Source organism: Nelumbo nucifera, chromosome 7 (assembly GCF_055504915.1).
Source record: "Nelumbo nucifera cultivar China Antique chromosome 7, China Antique-T2T, whole genome shotgun sequence".
Taxonomy (NCBI): Eukaryota; Viridiplantae; Streptophyta; class Magnoliopsida; order Proteales; family Nelumbonaceae; genus Nelumbo; species Nelumbo nucifera.
Genome location: NC_142655.1, coordinates 34,145,029 through 34,168,585, shown reverse-complemented (window position 1 = coordinate 34,168,585; position 23,557 = coordinate 34,145,029). Strand labels below are relative to the sequence as shown.

The 23,557-nt window shown below is 39.2% G+C and overlaps 1 protein-coding gene across 1 annotated transcript in view; it reads left to right on the top strand.

Moving 5' to 3' along the window:
- The window catches only part of LOC148790351 (uncharacterized), a 43,821-nt gene extending 20,852 nt beyond the window's left edge, over nt 1–22,969 (top strand). Inside the window, exons 4-7 of the mRNA XM_088890928.1 lie at nt 2,627–2,735; nt 16,222–16,235; nt 22,433–22,534; nt 22,645–22,969. Coding sequence (XP_088747054.1) covers nt 2,627–2,735; nt 16,222–16,235; nt 22,433–22,534; nt 22,645–22,794 — 375 coding nt within the window. The 3' untranslated portion in view covers nt 22,795–22,969. The remainder of the gene's footprint in view (nt 1–2,626; nt 2,736–16,221; nt 16,236–22,432; nt 22,535–22,644) is intronic.
- The last annotated feature ends 588 nt before the right edge of the window (nt 22,970–23,557 follow it).

Below are 23,557 nucleotides of genomic sequence, written 5' to 3'. Positions count from 1 at the left end.
CTAGAATCAAGAATCCATGGAAAAACACTAGCCGAGGCATGTAATCCTAGAGATAAAGACTCACCTGAGAGAGCAAGGTAGAACCACTTCCTGGTTTCAAGGATTTCAGGAAGCACCTTAGCCTTTCAATTTCTTGATCATTAAATGGTCCCTGACTTGAGTGTTCTTGCTGCGGGGTTGTGGAGACATTATGGGCCTGTTGAACTCCTTTTGAAACTCCTCGATTTCCCCATTCCTTGCTGGATGTGGGAGGTTTCCCATGATGTTTCCAGCACCGATCTTTCGTGTGTCTGGGCTTCTTGCAATAGGTGCACCAGAGGCTATCGTTAGAGTCACGGGTGGTTGTGTCACGAGCCAAGTTGTGATTGTTCTCACCCTTTGAACCACTGTAACTTCCTCCCCTTGCCACCATGGCTGAGCCTTCGGGATCTTTAGGCTCAAGCATGATTCCACAGCGGCTTTCCTCAGCTCTGACAATGGCTATGACTTCATTCAATGGAGGCACTTCTTCTTTGCCAAGAATTTGTATTCGGACCTGATCAAATTCAGCATTCAGTCTGACCAAAAAATCATACACCCTATCTCTTTCAATAAAATTCTTCAAGATCACAGCATCATCTGCACACTTTGTCTCAAGAACCTGATAATGATCAAGCTCATGCCATAAATTTTGCAGCAGATTTGCATACTCTGTAACACTCATGCTCCCTTGTTTGGTCGCCACAGTCTTCACTTTGACCTCATAGACACGAGCAGCGTCATGGGCTTTGGAATAGGTTTGTCGGACAGCATCCCAAATAGCCTTTGCAGAGGGAAGAAACATACAAGTATCACTGATCTTGGGTGTCATTGAACTCCACAACCATGACATAATCATGGAGTCCTCTTCGTCCCAAGCATCAAAATTTGACTCGCTCAACCTTGGTCCTGTTCCAAGGAGGTGACTAATTTTTCCTTTTCCCTTCAAATAGGTACGCACTAGTTGTGACCACTTCAAGTAATTCTGGCCATTCAGTCTATATGTTGCCTGAATATTCTGCAAATCACCAGTGTGAGGATGAGAATTTGTTGCTCCTTCATCGGTTTGGACGGGAGCACTTGTTGCAGATGAACACTGAAGGCCAGAAGAGAAAAACACAAAAAACTGGCAATGAAGGCCGAAAAAAATCTCAAGGTTGACAAACCTAGAGCTCTGATACCATGTTTTGGAATGGTAGAATGCTGATATATTTCATTCTATTGCCAATGGGCATATTTATACAGTAAGCTGCTACAATAAATAGAAAGAAAAGAAAATAGAAAGAAGAAAAAATAGAAAGAAGAGAAAATAGAAAGTACAAAAATAGAAAGAAAAAACTTTCTAAATCAATCCTTCCACAATCCTAGGAATATATACAATTCTATTTTCAGATCTGAATCAATAACCCCACGTTTTCCAACAATAATCAATATAAATCAGAATTTATTTACATTAAAAAAAGAATATAAATTCAATATAAATTATGAATTTTCAAAAAAAAAGGAAAACCAATTGCAGATTATTCAATATAAATTCTGAATTCAATATAAATCAGAATTTATTTACATTAAAAAAAGAATATAAATTCAATATAAATTCTGAATTTGCAAAAAAGAAAAAGAAAAACCAATTGCAGATTATTCAATATAAATTCTGAATTCAATATAAATCAGAATTTATTTACATTAAAAAAAGAATATAAACTCAATATAAATTTTGAATTTGCAAAAAAAAAAAAAAAGGAAAACCAATTGCAGATTTGCAACATTAGCAAAGCCAAATACAATTTTTTTGCTTTAGGAATTGGGATAATCAAATCTAACAGTTTCAACACTTTTGAAAGACAAACCAAGCCAATAAATATGTGTAGTGAATCCCTAATGCATCAGGTTGTTTTTATCATTCTCACAAATCTCTAATAGCATTCAGACAAACAATAGCATTGGACACTCACTGCCGGTGACTGTGTTCGCCGGAGCTGAGTTCGCGGTGAGCTGCGATTTTAACAGGGAAAAGTGTGTCAGTTCGTGTCTGAGAGAGAGAGAGAGAGAGAGAGAGAGAGGACTCACTGCCGCCGCCGGTGCCTGTATTCGCCGCCTCGCCGGTGTCTGAGATTTGAAAGAGAAGAAGTGAGAAGAGGAACGAGGGAGAGAGAGAGAGAGAGAGAGAGAGAAGGAGAGGACTCACCGCCGGAGTTGTTGCGCCGGTGAATGTTCGCCGTCTCGCTGGTTGTATGGCTGCCTGAGAGTGTGAGGATTGAGGAGGATGTGAAGAGAAGAGAGGTTTGGCTAAGGGGAAAGAGGTGAAAGAGAAGGGGGTTCTTACTTTTTAGGATATTAGGCTTTTTTAAGTTTAGTCTATAGGTCGGGCCGGGCCGGGCTGGGCCGGCCCGTCGGACCACCCAGCCCATGAACAGGTCTAGTAGATATCAACCAATATTTATTTATCTATTCTTCATTCTAGGAATGTGGCTGCGTTGAAAATGCTATAACTACATGAGAACTGTTACATGAATATCCACCAATTAAAACTGTCTGATATTATTCTGGCATGTTTCTTGGTGCCCTCCCTTGGATGTAATTCATGCCTCAAGTATTCTATTGTCAGGTGAGGGTGGACTTGACTGGAGAGGAGACACAAAAAATATTTGACGAAGTCTTGACAAATTTGGCCCGTACGGCACCACCAATTCCAGGTTTCCGCAGACAGAAAGGAGGTGAGGTTTCAACATAATTTCCTTTAGAGGGATATAGTGTCTATCCATGTTTCTCAAAGATCTTGGTTGTATTTGGATTTGAGAATAAAAAAATAACAAAAAATATAAAATAATAATAATAATAATAATAATAAAAATAATTAGGGAGATTCTCTTGTGATGGTTTATTCATGATTTGTTTAGCTTTATTGATTATTAATTGCTCTTAGTTGAAGAATTACTTGCTTGCACTTGTGCTTATTTGTAATTCCATGTGGGCCCCAACTATTGGACCTAGGATAGGGGTGCCTGACCCCTTCCCTCTGCCATCCGAGTCTTACCCGGATTGGTTCAGCCAGTGTCTTGGGTCTGGAGTCACTATTAAACAAAAGATGATTTTTGACATAGTTCCTGGAGGTCCCATCACCTCCATCTCCTACAAATGATGGTTGCGTCTCCAAATCAGCCCAAGTGAGCCGTTTTCCGATGTTCACACACTTGACTCTTTAATGAGTCATGTGCCGTGTTCTTTAAGACTGATAAGGGATAGTATCTATCGCTGTCCCCTTCAGTACCTCCTGCTTGACTTGTTGGAGCATGTTCAAACAGAAGAACATTCACAGTTACTTCTTGAACAAGGACTACGGATTTCCAGAGGGTTGGTAAGCTGACCTGGATGCCTGTATCAGATAACTAGTCCACCATGCCAGACAGGCCTAACCCAAAATACGATAGAGGAACGAAAGATGATTCGGTGTTAGATAGTGACTGGGAGAACTTCCAATTTGAAGGAGTTGAAGAAGTCAATCAGCCTTCAAGCCTTGGCAGTACCGACTCAACGAAGGCATACAGAAAATTAGAAGAGGACTGGGGAATAGAGCTGTTGTTCAAGGAACAATCCAGTATTGAAACAATGCAAATAAAAACACTTGGGGTCTGAAGAGTTCTACTGAATGTGAGGAGACCTCAACTGTGCCAGGAAAAGAAGATGCTGACCTACCAAACGAGGACAACACGCAGGATAACACAGGATAAGCAAATTGGGATAGAAGGCTCTAACCCCTTGTTGGGTAAGGAAGCGCAAGAGTGACGGCCACAAGAAGCTGAACAGGGAATATTTGACAAGTCATCTAACTTACCCATGCCTAGTAAAGTGTTGACTAGCGAAAGCGTAGAACAAGGAGATTCTAACCCCTTAGTTATTCCAAATGCTGTTCATGTCTCTGTTTATCCTGCTATAGCTGTTACTAATTTAACTTCCATGCTTGCTAAGAATTTAGAGACTGCCATTCCTGTTTGTTCAGTAGGTGCAGGAGAGGAAGGAGAAAATGATGAGGTGGAGAAAATCTTTGGGCTGCTTTTGGACAATTTAACAGAATTGGTGTCTAAGGTTGTGGAAGGAAACTGAGAGATTTGAAAACTTAGATAGTGATAGGCAGGAACTAGAGGGGGTAGGAACTGAAAACTTAAACAGAAATATAAATAGTGTCTTGGAGAATAATAATCTGCCTTCAAATCCAAAAGTTAGTCTGGATGAGAAAAAGAGGAAGACTATTACTGAAAGCTTGAGAGGGGTAAAGGTGTACTTGAGGAAGAATAAATGCTAAGGGAAGGCTAGGAAAAGGAAGAAGAGTGAAGTGGAGAAATTGATGAGTGAGATAGTATATGATAGGGAAGAAAACAAGAGGAAAGAGAGAAGAGGAGAGGGACAATGAGCAAAAGAAAAAGGGTCTGGGTAAAATCTTGTTCAAGAATGAAGTTAATAAGTTGGAATTTGAGGGGATTAGGGAGTGCCATCAAGAGGAGGTTAATAAGAGATACTCTTAGACAGGAGAAACTGGACTTGGTATTGGTTCAAGAAACAAACTCCTAGAGACTGATAAGAGATGGATTAGAAGTACTTAGGGAATTAGGGGTTTGAGCTAGTTGTATGCACCCTCCTGGGGAGCTTCAGGAGGAAACTGACTATATGGAAAAATGAGGAGATGGAATATTTGGAAGAATTGGTGGGACAATTTTCAATTTCAATAAAAACCAAAAGGTTCAATGATGGAAGGGAGTGGGCACTAACAAATGTTTATGGTCGCAATTCCTATAGAGACATGGATCTTTTTTGGGAAGAGCTAGGGGCAGTTAGAGGTTTATGGGAGGGGCCTTGGTGTTTGGGAGGTGATTTAATGCCATAAGATTTACCTCAGAAACCAACAAACCTAACCAAAGAATCACCACAAGCATGAGAAATTTCAATGTGTTTGTGGATACTTTTGAGTTGAAGGAGCTCCCACAGTTGCAAGCAAAGTACACCTGGTCAAATTTTCAGGAGTCCCTGACCTACTCTAAACTGAATAAATTCCTATTTTCTTTAGATTGGGAAGAGATGTGGGAGAATTTAGCCTCTAGAGCTTTGCCTAGAGTAACCTCAGATCATTATCCCATTAGATTTGGAGTAGTCCACTTGGAAAGATAAACACCTATGACAAGAAGGCCAAATTGTGGAGATTTGGTAACTTGATGTATCTTATTAGTATAGTCCCTGTTGTATATTATACTTTTTCTCTTTCAGCCCTATATGGGCATTCTTGTCATTGTACATATCTTTTAATATATAAGAGACTATTTGAGGTGGGGGTCATTATTCATTCTTGATACCTCTAAGATTATTCTTGTTCTTTTCTCTATTCAGCCAAGAGTGTTGACATGGTATCAGAGCAGGTTGCTCTCTGATATATTTTCTTTCTATCTTGAACCTCACTGAAGCAGTAATCCTCTTGTATAAGGGTTGTTTTGATCAACCCTTTTCTGTTCAGTCTTCTTTGCGCAACCAGCAGGAGAGATTTCATTAGATCTCTCTTGGGAGACATTGGTTTGAGGCCAAACTTCAGATCTGGTGTCGCCTAGACCTGATCTATTCTCCCTACAAAAAGCATCTGATTTAGTGAAGTTTTAGAAGGAGTTCTGATCTTCTTCTTGGGGTGGCAACACTGTACAGTTTCCTTTTTTGGACTGCAACAGCTTTGGACTTCAGGCCTTCTACACCATCCTGCGATTCGGGATTTTTTCTCCAGATTAAAGGGTTCTCTCAAGCTCCTCTTAACCCTACACTTAGTTTCTGGTTTGGAGATTTCTAAGGACTGTTTCGATCAGCACAAGGTACCTCTTTGTTCTTGGAAAAGATGCCTGATGTATTGGCAAATCACAGTTTTCTCTCAACCAGCTGACTTGATCAACCTATAACCCTGGATCTGGTGTTGTCCTAGGGGTTTCTTGCTTCCCATTTGTTTGTTTCAAACTTCGGATTGATATTTGAGAGATTTTAGATTCGACAGTCTTAAAACTTTCCTTTTTTTGGATTGCCAACTTGAGTTCTTGATTGCTGAATTTGGTTTTCTTTGATATCCTTGTGTCTGGACTACTGTTTTCTTGCTGAAATGGCCTCTGATAGAGACAATATTATTCCTATAAAACTAGATGGATCAACCTATGGAATTGACATTGCTGTTGTAGCACATGGGAGTAAGAAATCTACTACTGGTGGTGATTCTTTTGTTAAAGGTGATTCTCTGGCATCTATGGTTGAGGAAAACATTTGACAACTAGTAACATCTACAATTTCTTCTTCCCTTTCTGCTATTGGCTTACTTGGTGAGTTTTCTGGTTATTGTGCTTCTCCTTCTCATGTTTGGATCATTGACTCTAGAGCTACCAACCACATGACAGGAGCCTACCCTAACCAACCAAGTAACCTTACTGAAACCTATCACAAACATATTGTTACTGCCAACGGTGAAAAGTTAAACATCATTGGTAGTAGTGATCTGTCTCTTAAGCTTTCACCCACTTCATCTTTCCCTCTTACCAAGACCCTTCTTGTTCCTAATCTCACTACAAATCTGATTTCTGTTGGTCAATTAGTTGATGAAGGTAACATTCTCATCTTTTCTCAGGATGGATGTTTGATTCAGGACTGGAACATTGGGAAAGTGAAAGGGAAGGGGCATAGGTTGGGCCGTTTGTTTGCATTGGAGTTCGAGAAGTCTCAAACAACAACATCATCAACTTATTTCAATTCCTCCACGTCTAGTTTCTTTTTGAGTCATAGAAATAATGTTTGGGACTTATGGCATAAACGTTTGGGTCACATACATGCTGAGAAACTAAAATTTTTGTTTGATTTAGGTCTTATTAAGAATAAAGTTCCTTCCTTGCACACCTTTGATACATCTTGTGTTTCCTATTGCTTAAGTAAGAGTCGTACTTTACCATTTCCTCACATGTCTGAGCATGCTACCTCTGCCTTTGAGCTTATACATAGTGATGTCTGGACTGCATCCGCCACTTCTCGACTTGGATACAAATACTTTGTGTCATTCATTGATGATTGTACCAGGTACATGTGGATATACTTTCTCCGCCACAAGTCTGAGGTGTTTCCAACATTTAAGCTGTTTCATGCTATGGTACAGGTTCGGTTTCAATCACAAGTGCGTATTCTCCGTTCGGATTCAGGGGGAGAATACACTGATGGAGATTTTTTATCCTATTTGAAGAATCATGAAATACAAGTGCAATGAAATTGTCCATATACTCCTTAGCAGAATGGTGTGGCCGAGTGCAAGAATGGACATATCCTTAGTGTTGTGAGGACATTATTGTAGGAGTCCCATACTCCACCTTCTTTTTGGGTATAGGTAGCCAGTACAACTGTGTTTATCAACTATATTCCTTCCTCTGTTCTTGGTAATATGTCTCCCTTTCAGAAGTTGTTTGGTCGTTCTCCAGATTTATCTATGATTCATGTTTTTGGATGTGTGTGCTTTATTCATCTTCCCTCTCGTGAGCGGTCTAAATTGTTTGCACAGTATCGCGTAGTGTTGTTTTCCTTGAGCACATTTCTTTTTTTGCTAGAATTGCTAGACTGTCTACATCGTCTGTTTCTGTTTTGCCAAACTTTGATTCACAGGATGCTCCACCTCCTTTTGTTGAGAAGGACCTTCTCGTCTTCTCTCACAAGTGGTTACATGCTCCAGCCCCTGCGTCTGCGACTCTCCTTCCTCTTGGTTCAGATCATCATCTTACCACTGCCCCTGTAAGTGATACCTCTATTTCAAATACTCCTCATACTTTTGTTCCTCTTCGTCATTCTACTCGTATATCTAGACCTCCTAACCACTAAGGTTTTCTTGTAAACCATAGCTCTTTGTCTGCTGTCCTATCTTCCACGAACATTCCTTGTTCCTACCATGAAGCTAATAGTAGCCTTCATTGGAAGGAAGCCATGGATTCAGAGATTCATGCTTTACATGAGAATGACAGTTGGGACCTTGTGCCTGCTCCTCCAGATGCTTCTATTGTTGGGAGTCGTTGGCTTTACAACATTAAGTTGAAATTTGATGGATCTCTTGATTGATACAAGGCACGTTTAGTTACTCAGGGATATAGTCAGGAGTATGGCATCGACTATGAAGAAACCTTTGCCCCTGTTGCAAAGATTACCACAGTCTGTGTTTTCTTAGCACTGTCTGCTGCCCAATCTTGGACCATATGCCAGCTTGATGTGAAGAATGCCTTTCTTCATGGTCAGTTGAAGGAGACGGTCTACATGAAGCCTCCTCCTAGATACTGCAGTGATTCTTCCTTAGTATGTCGCCTCAAGAAATCTCTATATGGTCTGAAATAGGCTCCCCGAGCATGGTTTGAACGCTTTCAAGATGTTGTAGTTGTTGTTGGATATAGCCAAAGTTTCTTTGATCACTCTTTCTTTGTTAGGCGATGGCCTGGGGGTATTACCATTCTCCTACTGTATGTTGATGACATGTTGACTGGGAATGATGCCGAGTGTATTTGTGAACTAAAACTGTTACTTAATAATTCCTTTCACATGAAGGACTTGGGCCCTCTCACCTATTTCCTGGGACTGGAAGTTCATCATAGTGATAGAGGGTATTTTGTTTGTCAGCAGAAATATGCCTCTTACCTTGTTAGACTTGCTGGTATTAGTGATGAGAAGCATGTTGATACACCTATGGAGCTAAATCTTAAGTTATCCAAATCTGAAGGTCCATTGCTTCCTAATGCTGCCTTGTATTGCTAGCTTGTGGGGTCCCTTATTTATCTCACTATGACTCGGCTTGATATTTCTCATGTTGTTCAAGTTGTTAGTCAATTTGTTTCTACTCCTCGTCAGCCTCATATGATTGTTGTTCATTGCATCATTCAATATGTTAGAGGTACATCTTCTCAAGGACTGTTCTTCTCCTCCTCTCCTATTTAGTTGAGAGCATATGCTGATGCAGATTGGGCCGGTTGTCCTGATACACGTAGGTCCACTCCTGGATGGTGTGTCTTTATGGGTGATTCACTCATCTCTTGGAAGTGTAAGAAACAACAAACAGTCTCCAAGTCTTCCATTGAAGCAGAGTATAGGGCAATGTCTTCTGTCTGCAGTGAGATTGTTTGGTTACGATCTCTCTTTATGGATCTTGGCATTCAACTTCCTACTCCTATTCCTCTCCATGCAGACAATGCGAGTGCTATCAAGATTGCATCTAACTCTGTCTTCCATGAGAGGTCCAAGCACATCGAGGTGAACTGCCACTTTATCAAAGATCCTTTCACTGATGGGTCTATATCGCTTCTTCATGTAGCCTCGAACATGCAGATTGCTGATATCTTCACCAAGGCTATGACTAGAGCTAGACATCTCTTTCTTATAGACAAACTGATGCCTAAACAGGGAATGTGGAGATTCGGTAACCGACGAAAAACAACCTTTTGAAAAGAAAGGACTGTTTAAAAAGTTGTAGAAAATCAAAAGGAAGTAGCAGAAATCAGGTTTCCAGAAGAGAGAAGAAGAAGAAGAAGGTGGCGACAACTAGGGTTCAAAGAGAAATTTTCGAACATAACCTTCTCTCTTACACCCCTAATTCCATTTCATTAAGTTAAACTTTAATAATTTACAGAGAGGCCCCTAGTTGGGTAGAAAATTAAAAAACATAACACAAGAAAGAATAAAGCCCAGATTAAGGCCCATTACAACAAAGAACATAAAAAATAAAAAGGATAAACAGCCTATGGGCCATTCGGCCCATCTTCTCTACACTCCCCCTCAAGCTGAGCATAGATGTCAATCATGCCAGGCTTGCCAGTATCATGCTGAAGTTTAGCCTTGGGAATGCCTTGGGTGAGGAAATCAGCTTGTAAACCCTGGCCACATTTAATTTCTAGGAATAGGTTTCAGCAACACTATCCCAAATTTCCTTTGTTGAATTCATCCACAAATAGTGTTGACTAATCTGTGGTTGCATTGAGTTCACATGCCATCCAATAACAGTATAATTTTCTTGCACCCATTCTTCATATGTTGGATCATCTTCCGAAGGAGCCTTCTTGCTCCCGGAGATAAAACCCCATTTGACTTTACTGCAGATATGAATTTTTACTTATTGTGACCAAGCTAGATAATCAGTTCCATCCAGCTTGACTGTGGTCATAGCCAGTAAAGAGTCTACAAAGGCTCTCGGAACTTGTCCGGATTCAGCAACATGCTTGTTTTCAACTTCTAAAGGGTTCATCTTCTTAAATACTTCGAAAGTAACTTATAACAACTTCGAATAACAACAAATGAAGACAGAACAAAAACTGTGTTGTGAGCCAACTGCTATGCAGCCGTACCAGCTACTTGCGTCATACCCGGAAGCCGGGAGAAACAGAGAAATCTCAGCCGCTCCTTGTAGACTTCACATAACACCAATCTACTTGATTCGATCTTCAAGATGAAGGATGAGAAGACTTTCAGTCACTGAGCACCCAGGTCAAACTCCCTGTGGGGCCTGCAATCAGATTTCTCCAGAAAATTAGAGTTTCAGGCAACACACTTGAATCTGTCAGGGGGACGACAAAACCAGTCCCCTTCTCTCCAGAAACCACTAACAACTGGGCTGAAATAGGTTTCTTTACCTATTCATACGATTCAGTTCTCCATACACACTGTGTATGGGAAAAAAAGGGAAAAGTCGAGCCTGCTCTGATACCAAGATGAAAAAAAGCCTTTTGAAAAGAAAGGACTTTTTAAAAAGTTGCAGAAAATCAAAAGGAAGTAGCAGAAATCGGGTTTCAAGAAGAGAGAAGAAGAAGGTGGTGGCAACTAGGGTTCAGAGAGAGAGATTTTCGAACATAACCTTCTCTCTTACACCCCTTAATTCTGTTTCATTAAGTTAAACTTTAATAATTTACAGAGAGGCCCCTAATTGGGCAGAAAATTAAAAAACATAACACAAGAAAGAATAAAGCCCAAATTAAGGCCCATTACAACAAAGAACATAAAAAATAAAAAGGATGAACAGCCTATGGGCCATTCGGCCTATCTTTTCTACAATAACTTGATGTATCTTATTAGTATAGTCCCTGTTGTATATTACTGATATATCTTATTCTTTTTCTCTTTTAGCCTATATGGGCATTCTTGTAATTGTACATATCTTTTAATATATAAGAGACTCTTTGAGGTGGGGATCATTATTCATTCTTGACACCTCTAAGATTATTCTTGTTCTTTTCTCTATTCAAGCAAGAGTGTTGACACAAATAAATGCCTCACTAAAGGCAGAATTGATAGCACTGTTGCAATGCTTAATACTTGCTAAACAATCAAACTTTCAGCACTTGGAAGTAGAGGGAAATTCAAAGATAATCATTTCTTGGGCCAAGAATAAAAACTCATGCCATGGATATATAGGCATGAGTTCAGGGAAATAGAAAGTATCGCACAAGGGCTGAACGTTACATTAAATTGAGTAAGAAGGACTACAAATGTGATGTCCGATACTCTAGCAAAACAAGGGGTATATAAGCAATGGTTGTTTTGGGTGCAATTGTAGCACATGTAACTTGTGGGGATTGGAAATGATCCTTTGTATTATCAAGATTTAGCATTTCTTAATAAATTTTTTCAGTTCTTCTTGCTGATAAAAAAAAAGCTCAGATACATTATGTGTTATGGCTCTATATTTTCTCTTAGCTTAAGACCTAGCCACCACTGACTTTTTCTTGTTCCTCCAACAAACTAGATTTCTAGCAACCATAATACAATACCCAGATGTAGACCTCTTATCATCAATACATCCCGCCCAATCTGCATCTGTATATGCTACAACCATATGTGTATCTCTAGGGACATGCAAAAACTGGCTAATAACATTGACAACATAAGAAATGTCAGGGCGAGTCATGCATAGGTACAACTTCCCAAGCAACCTTTGCAACACTCCCTATCCTCAAGTAACTCTCCACCAAAAGCGGAGAGCTTATGATTCAAATTAATAGGTGTGGTAGCTGGTTTGACCCCAAGTTTTCTTATTTCAGTGAGCAAGTCAAGTACATACTTACATTGGGAGATGAAGATGCCATCTTTGGACCTAACAACTTCAATTCTCAAGAAGTATCTCTTCTTCCAAATCTTTAATTTCAAATTCAGCATTAAGAAAGTGTTTTAGGCTATCAATTTCTTGCATATCATCACTAGTAACTACAATGTCATCCACGGAGACAATTAAGAAGGTAACTAGAGCACCCCTCCTATTCACAAAGACGGTGTTTTAAAAGGCATGGGAGGCGTACGCCTGGAGGCGGCCTCTAGGTGAGGTGCTCCCAAAACGCCCTGAGGCATATACTAGAGGCACTGACACCCCTGAGGCGTATGCCTCAAGTGCAAGAGGCATATGTCTCTTATGCTTTTTTCATGAGGTGTGCTAGTGTACGCCTCATGCGCCTCATGCACATCTTATATAAAAAGACAAGAAAAAAAGAAAAAAGAAAAAAAGGAAAGGAAAAGAAAGGGAAGGGAAAGAAAAAGAAAGAGAAGAAAAAAAGAGAAAATAAAGAAAAGAAAAGGAAAGGGAATGGAAGAAAAGATAAGGGGAAAGAAAGTGGTTTGCTCCCTGCCCCTTCGGCTGGGGGGCTTCGCCCCCCAGATCCCCCACCCCCTTTTTGATTTTGCCCAATTTGTTTTTTTGAGTTAGGGGGACTTGCTCTGCTTCGACAAGACCCCCTCTTTCAACTAATGCTATGCATCTTTATTCTTCTTAATATAAAAGATTTTTATTAAAAATAAAGAAAAATTGAGATCCCCCCTTACTCTTCATCCTCCTCTTGACCCCTCTCCTCTTAAGGAGGCTTACGCCTCTTGCGTTCTGAACTACGCCTCACGCCTCTAGGTATTGGAATGCCTTGCGTCACGCCTCCGCGTTTTAAAACATTGCACAAAGAGGGTATGATCTAACTATGTCTATGTGTATCCAAAGTGAAAAATGACAACCCTGAACCTCTCAATCCAAGCCCTTGATGTTTGCTTAAGGCCACAGAGTGACTTCTTCAATTTACATGCCTTACCTTGCATTTCTTCCCATACATCCTAGGAGGAAGAGACATATATGTTTCTTCATGAAACTCCACATTCAAAAAGGCATTCTTTTACATCAAACTGATAGAGTGGCCAATCAAAATGAGTTGCTAAAGATAACAAGACTCTTATAGATGTCATCTTAGAAACAGAGGCAAATGTCTCCAAGTAGTTTATCCCATATGTTTGTATATACCCCTTAGCAACCAAATGAGCCTTGTGCCGTTCAATAGATCCATTTGCATGGTATTTTATAATGTAAACCCATTTGCACCCAATAGGCTCCTTGCCCTCAGGTAAATCAACCACATCCCAAGTATCATTCTTATGCACTTCCTCTATCATAGTTTTCATAGCATTCCTCCACTCTGGTTTTGAAAGTGCTTCTGATATAGGTTTAGTGACAGGTTCAGAAGAAACAGAGGCTAAGAAGGAATAATATGATGGGGAGAGCAAACCATAAGAGAGATACTTTGAGATACAATATGTAGTGGTCTTTCTCTTACCCTTTTCTTATGGTAATGGGGATATCAAGATTAGGGAAAGGGGGCTGCAAAGGTATGGTTCGACACCTGTTGTCTCTTCAGCAACTTGGAGTGTAGGAGGTCCAACTACAGAAGTGGAAACAACTTGCTCATTCTCGAACCTTTGCTATTGGTACCACCTTTGAAGGATAGGAGGAGGTGCAAATGAAGGAGGACGTGAAGGAAGTGGTGGAGGAATTGGAATGGTGGAACTAGGAGATGACTCAACAAGAGGAGTAGACACACAAGGAAGTGGCTCAACAAGAGGCTAACCATTGGACTTAATGAAAATAGGAAGAGGAACATTAAATAACTTAGATGAACTCTCTCCCTTAGGAGAATGACCATAAGAGGGAATTGACTCCACAAAAGTGACATCCATGGAGACAAAGCGAGTGCCACTAATTGGACCAAAACAACAGTAACTCTTTTGTATGGAGGCATAACCAAGGAATATACATTTGCAAGCCTTTGGTTCAAATTTGTGTCTTCATGAATTGGGGATCCGAACATAGAAAGTGCAACCAAAGACACAAAGAGTAAGAGAAAAATGGTTTTTGTTTGGAAACAACAAGCTAAAGGGAGACTTGAAACCTAAGACTCCGGATGGAATACGATTGGTAGGTAACTGGTATGGCCCCCACACATCAGAGTTTACAATATGGAAAGAAAAATTAGATCTTTCCTTACTCAAAGGATAAGTGTTTCTACAATAATTTGAAAACTCGCATGACTCACAATGAAAACTTGACAAACTGACTCCTTTAAACAATTCTGGAAATAAATCACTCAAAGCTGAAAAAGACAAATGGCTTAGCCAAAAATGGCATAACATAACATGACTGATAGACTTTGAAGAGGAAGATCTGAAAGCAACTTTTAGGGGCTGTCCTTAACTTTGCTCAGGAACATCAAGCAGGTATATTCCGTTTGCCTCATGGCCACTCCCAATCACCTTCCAGGAATGTAGATCTTGAAAAGTGCAATAAGAAGGAAAAAAGGTTATAGAACAGTTTAATGATTTAGTCAAGCTACTTATAGGAAACAGGTTGGTGTGGAGTTTAGGGACATAGAGGTGAGGGAATCTATGGTCTTGATGTCTCCCTTTCCAAAAATAGAAGCAAGAGAACCATCTGCTAGGGTTATTTTGTCATGACCAAAAAGCAAGTTATAGGAATTAAATAAGGTAGAAGCACTAGTCATATGATCAGAAGCTCTAGAATTTATAATTCAAGGGATTCTATGATTACCTGAGGTAGTTGCATGGTTGATAGTAGCACGTATGCCTGAATGTGTAAAAGAGTGGTAGTTGAATTGCGTAAAGAATTAGAAACTGTGCAACTCTGCTCTCAAGGTGATTAATTATCCTCCCATACTTCTCAAATTTTGCCTTCACTATTGCTAACTACTCGATAGTAATCTTTTCATTAGAACCCTTGTCACTGTATGGAACCATGGCTGCATTAATATTCCTAGTCTTTCCATTTCCATCTTTCTTATTGTTATTAGCATTCTTGAACTGAGTCAACAAAAGTTCTAGGTGTAACTTCTAGCAAGTTTCCTTTGTATATTTTGGCTTTTTGCAATACTCACATATAGCATCTTTCTTTTCCTGAGCTGCCTTAGGTTTCACCCCTACATTTGCAAAGTGGTCAACTAGAACGAACTACCCTTTGGACTTGTACTTGCCTTCTGCTCTCCTCACTACTCGCCATAGAATAAGCCTAAGAGAGGAGGGTTATATCATCCTTTGCCAATATATTCTGTCTAGTAATGTTATTTTGGATTCAGCCCTGTAAGAAATTCAAACACCCTGTTTCTTTCCACAAGTTTTCTATATGTTTCAGCATCCTTTTCTCTCCCAAACAATTACCTCCAAATCAATCTCTTGCCACAGATTTCAGCATTGAATAATAAACCGTTAATGGTTTCTCCTCCCTGCCATAAATTATTCACATCATTTTTCATCTTATATGCTCTAGCCACATTCAATTTCTGTGAGGACATTTTCTGCAACACTATCCTAAATCTCCTTTTGCAGAGTTTACCCACAAGTAATGTTGGCTGATATGAGGCTGCATTGAATTCCCCAACCAACTAGTAACAGTATAATTTTATTTCATCCACTTGCCATGGGGGGATCATCTTCCTTAGGTTCCTTCTTACTATTGGAGATATATCCCCACTTTCCTCTACTACAATACTATCATCAAGGTACCACCTGTCATGCACATCTTGGTGATACTGAGTGCCCAAAGAAATCTTCCAAAACCAAAATTCAATCAGATGATCTTAATCAGTTGATTAGTTACAATCTTTCAAGCTATCATACAGATGCTGTGGTAAGGGAAAATTTGATATGCTTGAGATCATTAGATTTGGTTGATTTCTAGGCTGACCCATATCTTTTGTGGGATCTGCTACATGTAGCCATAATCATGTGTAAATATCCTGCTAGTTTCTTGTTTTGCCCATTCTGTTTATGATTTTCATTTTCTGCAGCTTTATTTTAAAAACATTGTAAAAATCAAGCTTAGTCAGAATGTCTAACCAAATTGTATTTTGCACGTGTATCGGGCTTATCCAGGAAAAACATCCAAGGTATGACTTTCATTTCCAACTTCTCATTTGTGGTTGTGGTTGTGGTTCAAGTCTATTTATTACTTATTAGATACTGGATGATGGCTATAATGTTAGTAAATCATTCGTGCAACTCACTTATCTGCTTGTTTCCAAGAATTTTCAGTGTAAATATTGAATTCATGTTTTCATTTCTCTGCAAAAGTTTCTTTTTCTTCCTTCTCCTTTTCTTGTTCTTTTTTTTTTGGGGAGGGTGTTGATATGACAAACTTGATCTGTTTGTGTGATACCAATATAGAGTATCTCTATATACCATGTGAATGGTGCCCTCATAGTTGAATACATCTTAAAACCCCTGTTCGTTCATCTTTTTCTCCATGAGTAGTAGGCATCCTATAATTTATTTCGACATACAAAAAGAAAGAAAGATACTTTGAAAAGGGATTTCGGATGATACTTTCCATGTGTACATAAGATAATAAAACAAATGGGCCACTTTGGTCCTGCCATCACAGCTTCCAATAAAATGCAGCATTTGTTCTGTATCGTAGTTAATAATCTCCATTCCAAAATTTATTCTTGCTTTCTTATAATGTTCTGTGGTGCATCAATACAATGATTTCAGTGGAAGTTGCCAATGCCACCTGGTCTTGGTAAGGGTGTTATTGGTCATCAGTTTGAATAAATGAGGTCCTAAAATCAATTTGAATGACTTGACTTGACTAGTCTAATAATTGATATTTGGAGCATTGAAATTTTATTATGGAAAGAGGACATTGGGTACTCTGGGTTGTCACTTAATAGTTCATATTTGGTTTTCTATCATTTGTTTCATTATCAATGTTTTAACTTACTGTTTAGACTAATCTCTTCTCCTCAACAACTTGTACCCCTTCAGAACTTTCACTTGGTTCAGGCTTAGATGACAGTATGACACTACCATAGTTGAATGCTCAACAATAGCTGATTGAATCATAGGTGCCCTTTGACTCTTGTCACCATGAACCAATGAATATGGTGCTTCCTATACTGCTTTCCATGAAATGAGTCTCTCTATTTGAGTTCCTTCTGGTGATCCATGTCCTCCCATAATGAACATGTAATTTCTTGCTATATGTGGCTGAGACGCTATCCCATACCTCCTTGGGAACTGACACTTGATAGAAACATGTAATTTCTTGCTATATGTGGCTGCATAAACCCAACCGACTGATTGTTGGAAATGAGGTTTCTGGGTAGGGGTTGCGGATGGTGTTTCTGAACTGAGCGACAAGCAGACAGACAAAGAGGTATGCTCCCCTGTCGCAAATCATGTTTGGAGCTTGAGGAGAAGGTATGAACTCAGGTCGAAGGAGGGACAGAGACAGGAGCTTGGTGAAGAGGTAGGTTCTCCTGGGGGTCCAAAAAAGAGGACTGTTGGAGAGCTAGAAGGGAGTGAGAGAAAAGAAAAGGTTTATAATAGGAAGAAGAGAGCGGTTGATTCTTCTCAGGGGGTGGGAGTAGATGTGGAAGGAGAGGTAGGGCAGGAAAGGCGCTTGGAGGGAAGGAGAGGGAAAAGACAGGAGGAGGGAGAGGCCAGAAGGGAGTCAGGTCATGTTTCTGATCTGGTCCAAAATGGTGTTGTAGAAATCGACAAGCTGGTGGAGAGGGAGGTCGCTGTAGGCAAATCCCTGGGCTTGTTTTTCTGGGGAGGAGAGGAATTTGTGAGAAGGGCTTTTGAACACATTGAGAAAATAAGGAGGGAAGAAAAAAACAGAGAAAAAGAAAAACTTGGGAAGGACAAGGAATGGGACGAAGAGGGGGGAGAGGAGGAAGTGGGTGAGGACTAAGGGGAAGGTTTCTCCTATTTCACTGTAAGGTGGGGAGAGCAGGATGCAGGTGATCAGATGGAAAGTAAGTGAGAGATAAGGAAAGAAGGGTGACAGTAAGAAATTTAATAAGCAAAAAATTGTCCTACAGTTGTTCTACAGGAGATAAAACTAGAATCTTTTAATCTGGGTCTGAAGGAGGAAATTTGGGGAAGGAATAGCGGGGAGTGGATGGAACTAAGTGCAGTGGTTTTGTCAGGGGGTCTGCTCAGTTTTTGGGACCCGGGGGTCTACAAAAAGGCAGGGGAGAAGGTGGGAAAGTTCTCAATTTCGATTTGTCTGAAAGAGGTGAATGGAGAGTGGTGCTGGGGGATTACAAATGTCTATGGTCCAAATTCAGAGCGAGAAAGAGCTGGAGGAGTTGAGGGGGCTGTGGGATGGTCCTTGGGTGGTAGGAGGTGATTTTATTGTGGTAAGGAGGAGGAGCGAAATGAAAGGAGGGAGGGAGAGACGGTTTTCGGCAGGAGGAGAATTTTTAGAATGTTCTTGAGTTACAGTCGTTGTTCTAATGTAATGTAATGTTCTCTAGGCTGGGTGCTATCTCAACCCCCCCCATGTATGGCTTTTTCTTTTTAATGATTTTTTTCTATTCTGATTCTTCAAAAAGAAAGGTTTCTGGTTGTTCATTCAAAGCCAGATATACATTACATTTTTTCCTCTTCGTTATTAAAGTGTGACTTTTCTTTATGGAGCATTCTAATTATAGTTATTTTTACTTATGACTGGAAGGTCCTCAAGTAATATTGTAGGACATTCAAATGATAAGTGTGACTTTTCATGGAGATATGAATGACCTAGTTCCTTGTAGGCCTGAAATATCCCAAGGATGAGGTTGGGTGATGCATACATGGTTAGCACATGGATGGTTTTGATAAGATGGCACGCTGTAATCTCAGTCATTAGGGTGGGACTTTGGATTATCATGTGGGTGTGTATTGGGATGCACATTGATAATATCCAATTTGAGATTGGTCCATAAAAGGGTTTTTGTGTCACTGTCAGTTGCATGAATCTATCATATTCAATGTTTTTAGTCCTTGGACCTAGGGGTGTCAATCGATCAGTTTTGGTTTGGATCCAATCCGATCCAAACCTTATCAAATTGGATTTGGACAGTCCATTATAATTATTGGATTGGGCCAATCCAAAATAAATTGGTCCATATTTTTATTGGTTTGAATTGGACCTAAACCAACATTCCAATAATCTGATAATGATATCAAACCCTTGTCTAATTTGAAATCAATCAAAACCGAAGCTAGCATAAAATCACTTTTATGGAAGTACTTTTACGAAAAGATTTTTACAAAAACACTTTTATAAAAGTAATTTTATGAAAAGTATTTTTGCGAAAGCACTTTCATAAAAACACTTTTATGAAAGCATTTTTACAAAAGTACTTTTATGAAAGCACTTTTTATTGTGGATGCTTTTGTTGGAAAGAAATACAGTCGCAGATAGCAGCAGTAATAAGAAATACAGCCGCAGACAGCAGTAGTAATAAGAAATACAGCCGCAGACAACAGTAGTAATGGGATTTCCTATCTTATCTCTTAGCTAACTTCAGTGTTCCTATCTTATCTCTTAGCTAGATTCAGTGTTCCTATCTTATCTCTTAACTAACTTCAATGTTCCTATCTTATCCCTTAGCTAGATTCAGTGTTCCTATCTTATCTGTTAGCTAGATTCAGTGTTCCTATCTTATCTCTTAGCTAAATTCAGTGTTCCTATTAATTAGGCAGTAGCATTATTATTCTTTAAAGATAAATGTTGTTAGGAAGTGTTCCTAAAGAAGGACTCTTATCTTCTTGTAATTTCCTATTTAAAGGAGCAGAGGAGAGTTGGTGATCTCTTTAACAAATCACCATTAAGGCGCTAAAGATAGGTTCCTCGAGAAAAGGGAGAAACAAGGGAAAACAAGAAGTTTTCCCCGTTAACCGACCTGTGACGAGATCCTATTCGCGGGGCCCTTAACACTTTTATAAAACTTTTACGAAAATACTTTTACAGAAGTACTTTTATTAAAGCATTTTTATAAAAGTACTTTTACGTGAAATCACTTTTACAAAAGAACTTTTACGGAAGTACTTTTATAAAAGTAATTTTACAAAAACACTTTTATAGATGTACTTTTATAAAAGCACTTCTATGAAAGTACTTTTATAAGCACTTCTATAGAAGTACTTTTCTAAAAGTGCTCTTAAAAAATCACTTTTATGAAGTACTTTCAATAAAGTGCTTTTGTAAAAGCACTTTTATGAAATACTTATTATCAAAGCACTTACAAAAGTGTTTTTTCAATGCCAAAAGTACTTTTATATAATTTTTGATATTTCATTCGGTTTGGATTGAATCCAATCCAATCCACCTACATTTTAATGGATTGGACTGGATTTGGTTTGTATTGGATTTGGACTGGATTGGGTTCAATCCATTTGTAAGTGGACTCACATTGGACTGGATCGGGTTGGACCAAACCAGTCCAATTGACATCTCTACTTGGACCTAGGGAATTCCAGGGCTGTAGGGTTATGATCAGTCACTTTTATATACCATAAGGATGGATGCTGGAGACTGCGGCTATGAGTCTCCATATGTTGGGTGCTATGAATGATTCCATGGTTCTGGATTGTCTAACAAGGGATTTGCACCCACAAACAAGAGGCGAATGTCGCTACCAAGAAGTTGAGTTGAGTTAGGACTCTAGCTAGGAATCCTAGTTTGACTAGGACTTTGGTAGATGAATCCCAATGAAGCTAGGACTCTTTAGTCCCTGGGTAACACCGAGGTGAGTATGGCAAGAATTCTAGTTGAATTGGAACTCTTGGGGAGAAATCCTAGTTGCATTAGGACACTAGTATTCTGGTTCCAGAGTCTAGAATGATTATGGGAAGAGTCCGTATAGCATTGGGACTCATGGGAAAGTTTCTAAGGGCTTGTCCTGTAGTCAAGAAATTCCTGATATGCCTGGGTGATCATATTCTAGCAATTGCCCTGAAAGATTTTCAAAGCAAGAAACTAAGTTTCATGTGTTTTTCTAGTTGGAGTAACTCTTGGTTAAATTCCATTTTATGATGATTGGTGTAGAATCTAGAAAGTGACTATACATGTGGTATCCTACTCAGATTTGGACATTGTAGTGTAGAGGGATGAATTGTAATTTTACTTTGCATCAAGGGTCCAATGTGATAATTTCCAAGACTTAAGGACTTGATTACAAATTGGTGTTTTATTTTTTCTTATTATCTTCTTGGTTTACTATTTCTCTTTTCTGCTGGTTGACATGACCATCCAAAACAAGGTCCACTTGCAGCTCTTATTAGTCATCTAAACCCACAGAGTAATTCCATCAACAGTTTCTATTCACATCACACCCTACCCCTAAATCTCCTTAACATTGCTAGGTATCAGAGTTTCCCTTATTGGTGATCCTTACGGCAGCTTTCAGAAAGGAAATAAGCAGTAAAAACTATGTAGTGTGCGACTATTATTGATCTTTGTCAATGATGATATTCATGGCAGTTCAAGGGGGCTCATGCTTTATCACCCTGGGAAAATTTAACTAATATATTCATGGTTTTTCTTGTTTAAAATATTCTATCTTACCAACAATAATTTTTTTATCGACAGTTAATTTATTCATTATGGAGAAAGAGAGATGACATACAAGATGCGTATTAAAGAGCAGGAATGCAGAAAAATAAATCCCCTCTCCCCCTCTCTCATAACCCCCAAGAGCCAGTCAAAAAGCTTCCAAGAACATAGCTAAGAAAATTACACCCCACAAAAGGTCTATGCCCAAAACAAAGATCAGTAATACCATAGACCTCCACTCTCACCTTCAATAACTTCTTGCCTATCAAGAACATGCCCAGACAAAACTGTGAAATGAGAAACAAAAAGATAATAAGGATAAACAGCAACCTGTGAAACATTTGGCACAAATCAACCTCCCCCCTATCCGTCCCCCATTCAAACGACCAAAACTAAATGGTTTTGAAGTGACTAGCAAATTGCCTTCAGAATGTGTCACTGTCATGCATGTGTATGTTATAAATTGTCTTATGCCCTTTTATGACCATATGCATGTTTATATTCAAAATTTGTTCATATATTGGCTGATTGGTTTTTACATTATGTAATATGATCCTATTTTCAGTTTAGTTGTTCTTTTAATGGAAAATAAAGGGAACTTTTGTTGTGACATGACCAGGCCAGATAGGTCATGTTTCATTTTATTATACTCTGATTTTATTTAATGATTCCTCTTTCCTTCTTATTTTCTAGGCTCTTTTCTTCTGCTAGTGTGTTTTTTTCTCATACAAAGCAACTGATTGAAAATTTCTGTAGGTCCCAAGGAGCTTCCTTTTGCAAATCCTTGGTGAAGAGCGTGTGACCAAGTTTGTTATACAAGAAATAGTTAGCTCAACCATGACTGACTATGTTGAGAAGGCGAGTCTAGTAATCATTTTATGATTTGTTTCTTTACTAAAGCAGTTTGTTGTAATGCCATGAGAAATCTGAAGCAGTGACTGGAATCTAATTTTTCTCCTGACAAACAGGAAAATTTGACCGTGAAGAACAAATTCAAGACAACTCAGTCAGCGGAAGAACTTGAATTGGTATTTACCCCGGGAAATAAATTTGGTTTTAATACTACATTGGAGCTTGAAAAACAAGAAACTGAAAGGGCCAGCTCCTCTGAGGTGTGAAGCAATTAATTAATCTTATAGCCATTGAAATCTTCCTTAAATGTTCAACCGATTTACATTTTGAAGTTCTATGACATAAATTAGTTAGTAGGTCTAATATCCATTAATTTTAGGGTGTCAAAAAGAGTGGATTTAACATAATAACCAAAGTTCAAAAAATTAGTATCGCTTATCCTATTGGTGCATGTTTGGATACGTATAAATATGGTAATTAGGTATATATCAATGTTTTAAAATTCGACCTGGAATTGGAACTGCTTTGGCCACCAGTTTGACTTCGGTTCAAGCAGATGGCCTGTTCCAAGTTAAAAAAATTAAAAAATAATTAAAATAAAAAATAATCAAAAACCATTGTCTAGGTCAAATTGGTCGATGGTTCAACCGCCTAGGTCAGTGGGTTGTTGACCAAGCCAATGTTTTTTTGCCAAAGAATGGGTTAGGGGTGAAATGGAATTGGTTGCCTGGATGGTTCCCGGGCTGAACAGTCTGACCGATCAGGTTGATGCTTTGAAAACACTGACAAATACATAACAAATGCACACTTTAATTGTCCATATGAAGAGATACATTGCAATCAATGATATTGTGAGTTTAGAGCATGTGCATTAGGGGGTGATTATTCTTTGCCCAGCCTGAAAACCTGGCCTGGCCCAACCCACAAATTTTCGAGTCTGGGCCTAGGTTTTTATGTACAAGCCTGGCCTGGCTTGGGTCCACATCAAGCCCAAAAAATTCTGGGCCAGGCTTGGGCCCAACATTTCAA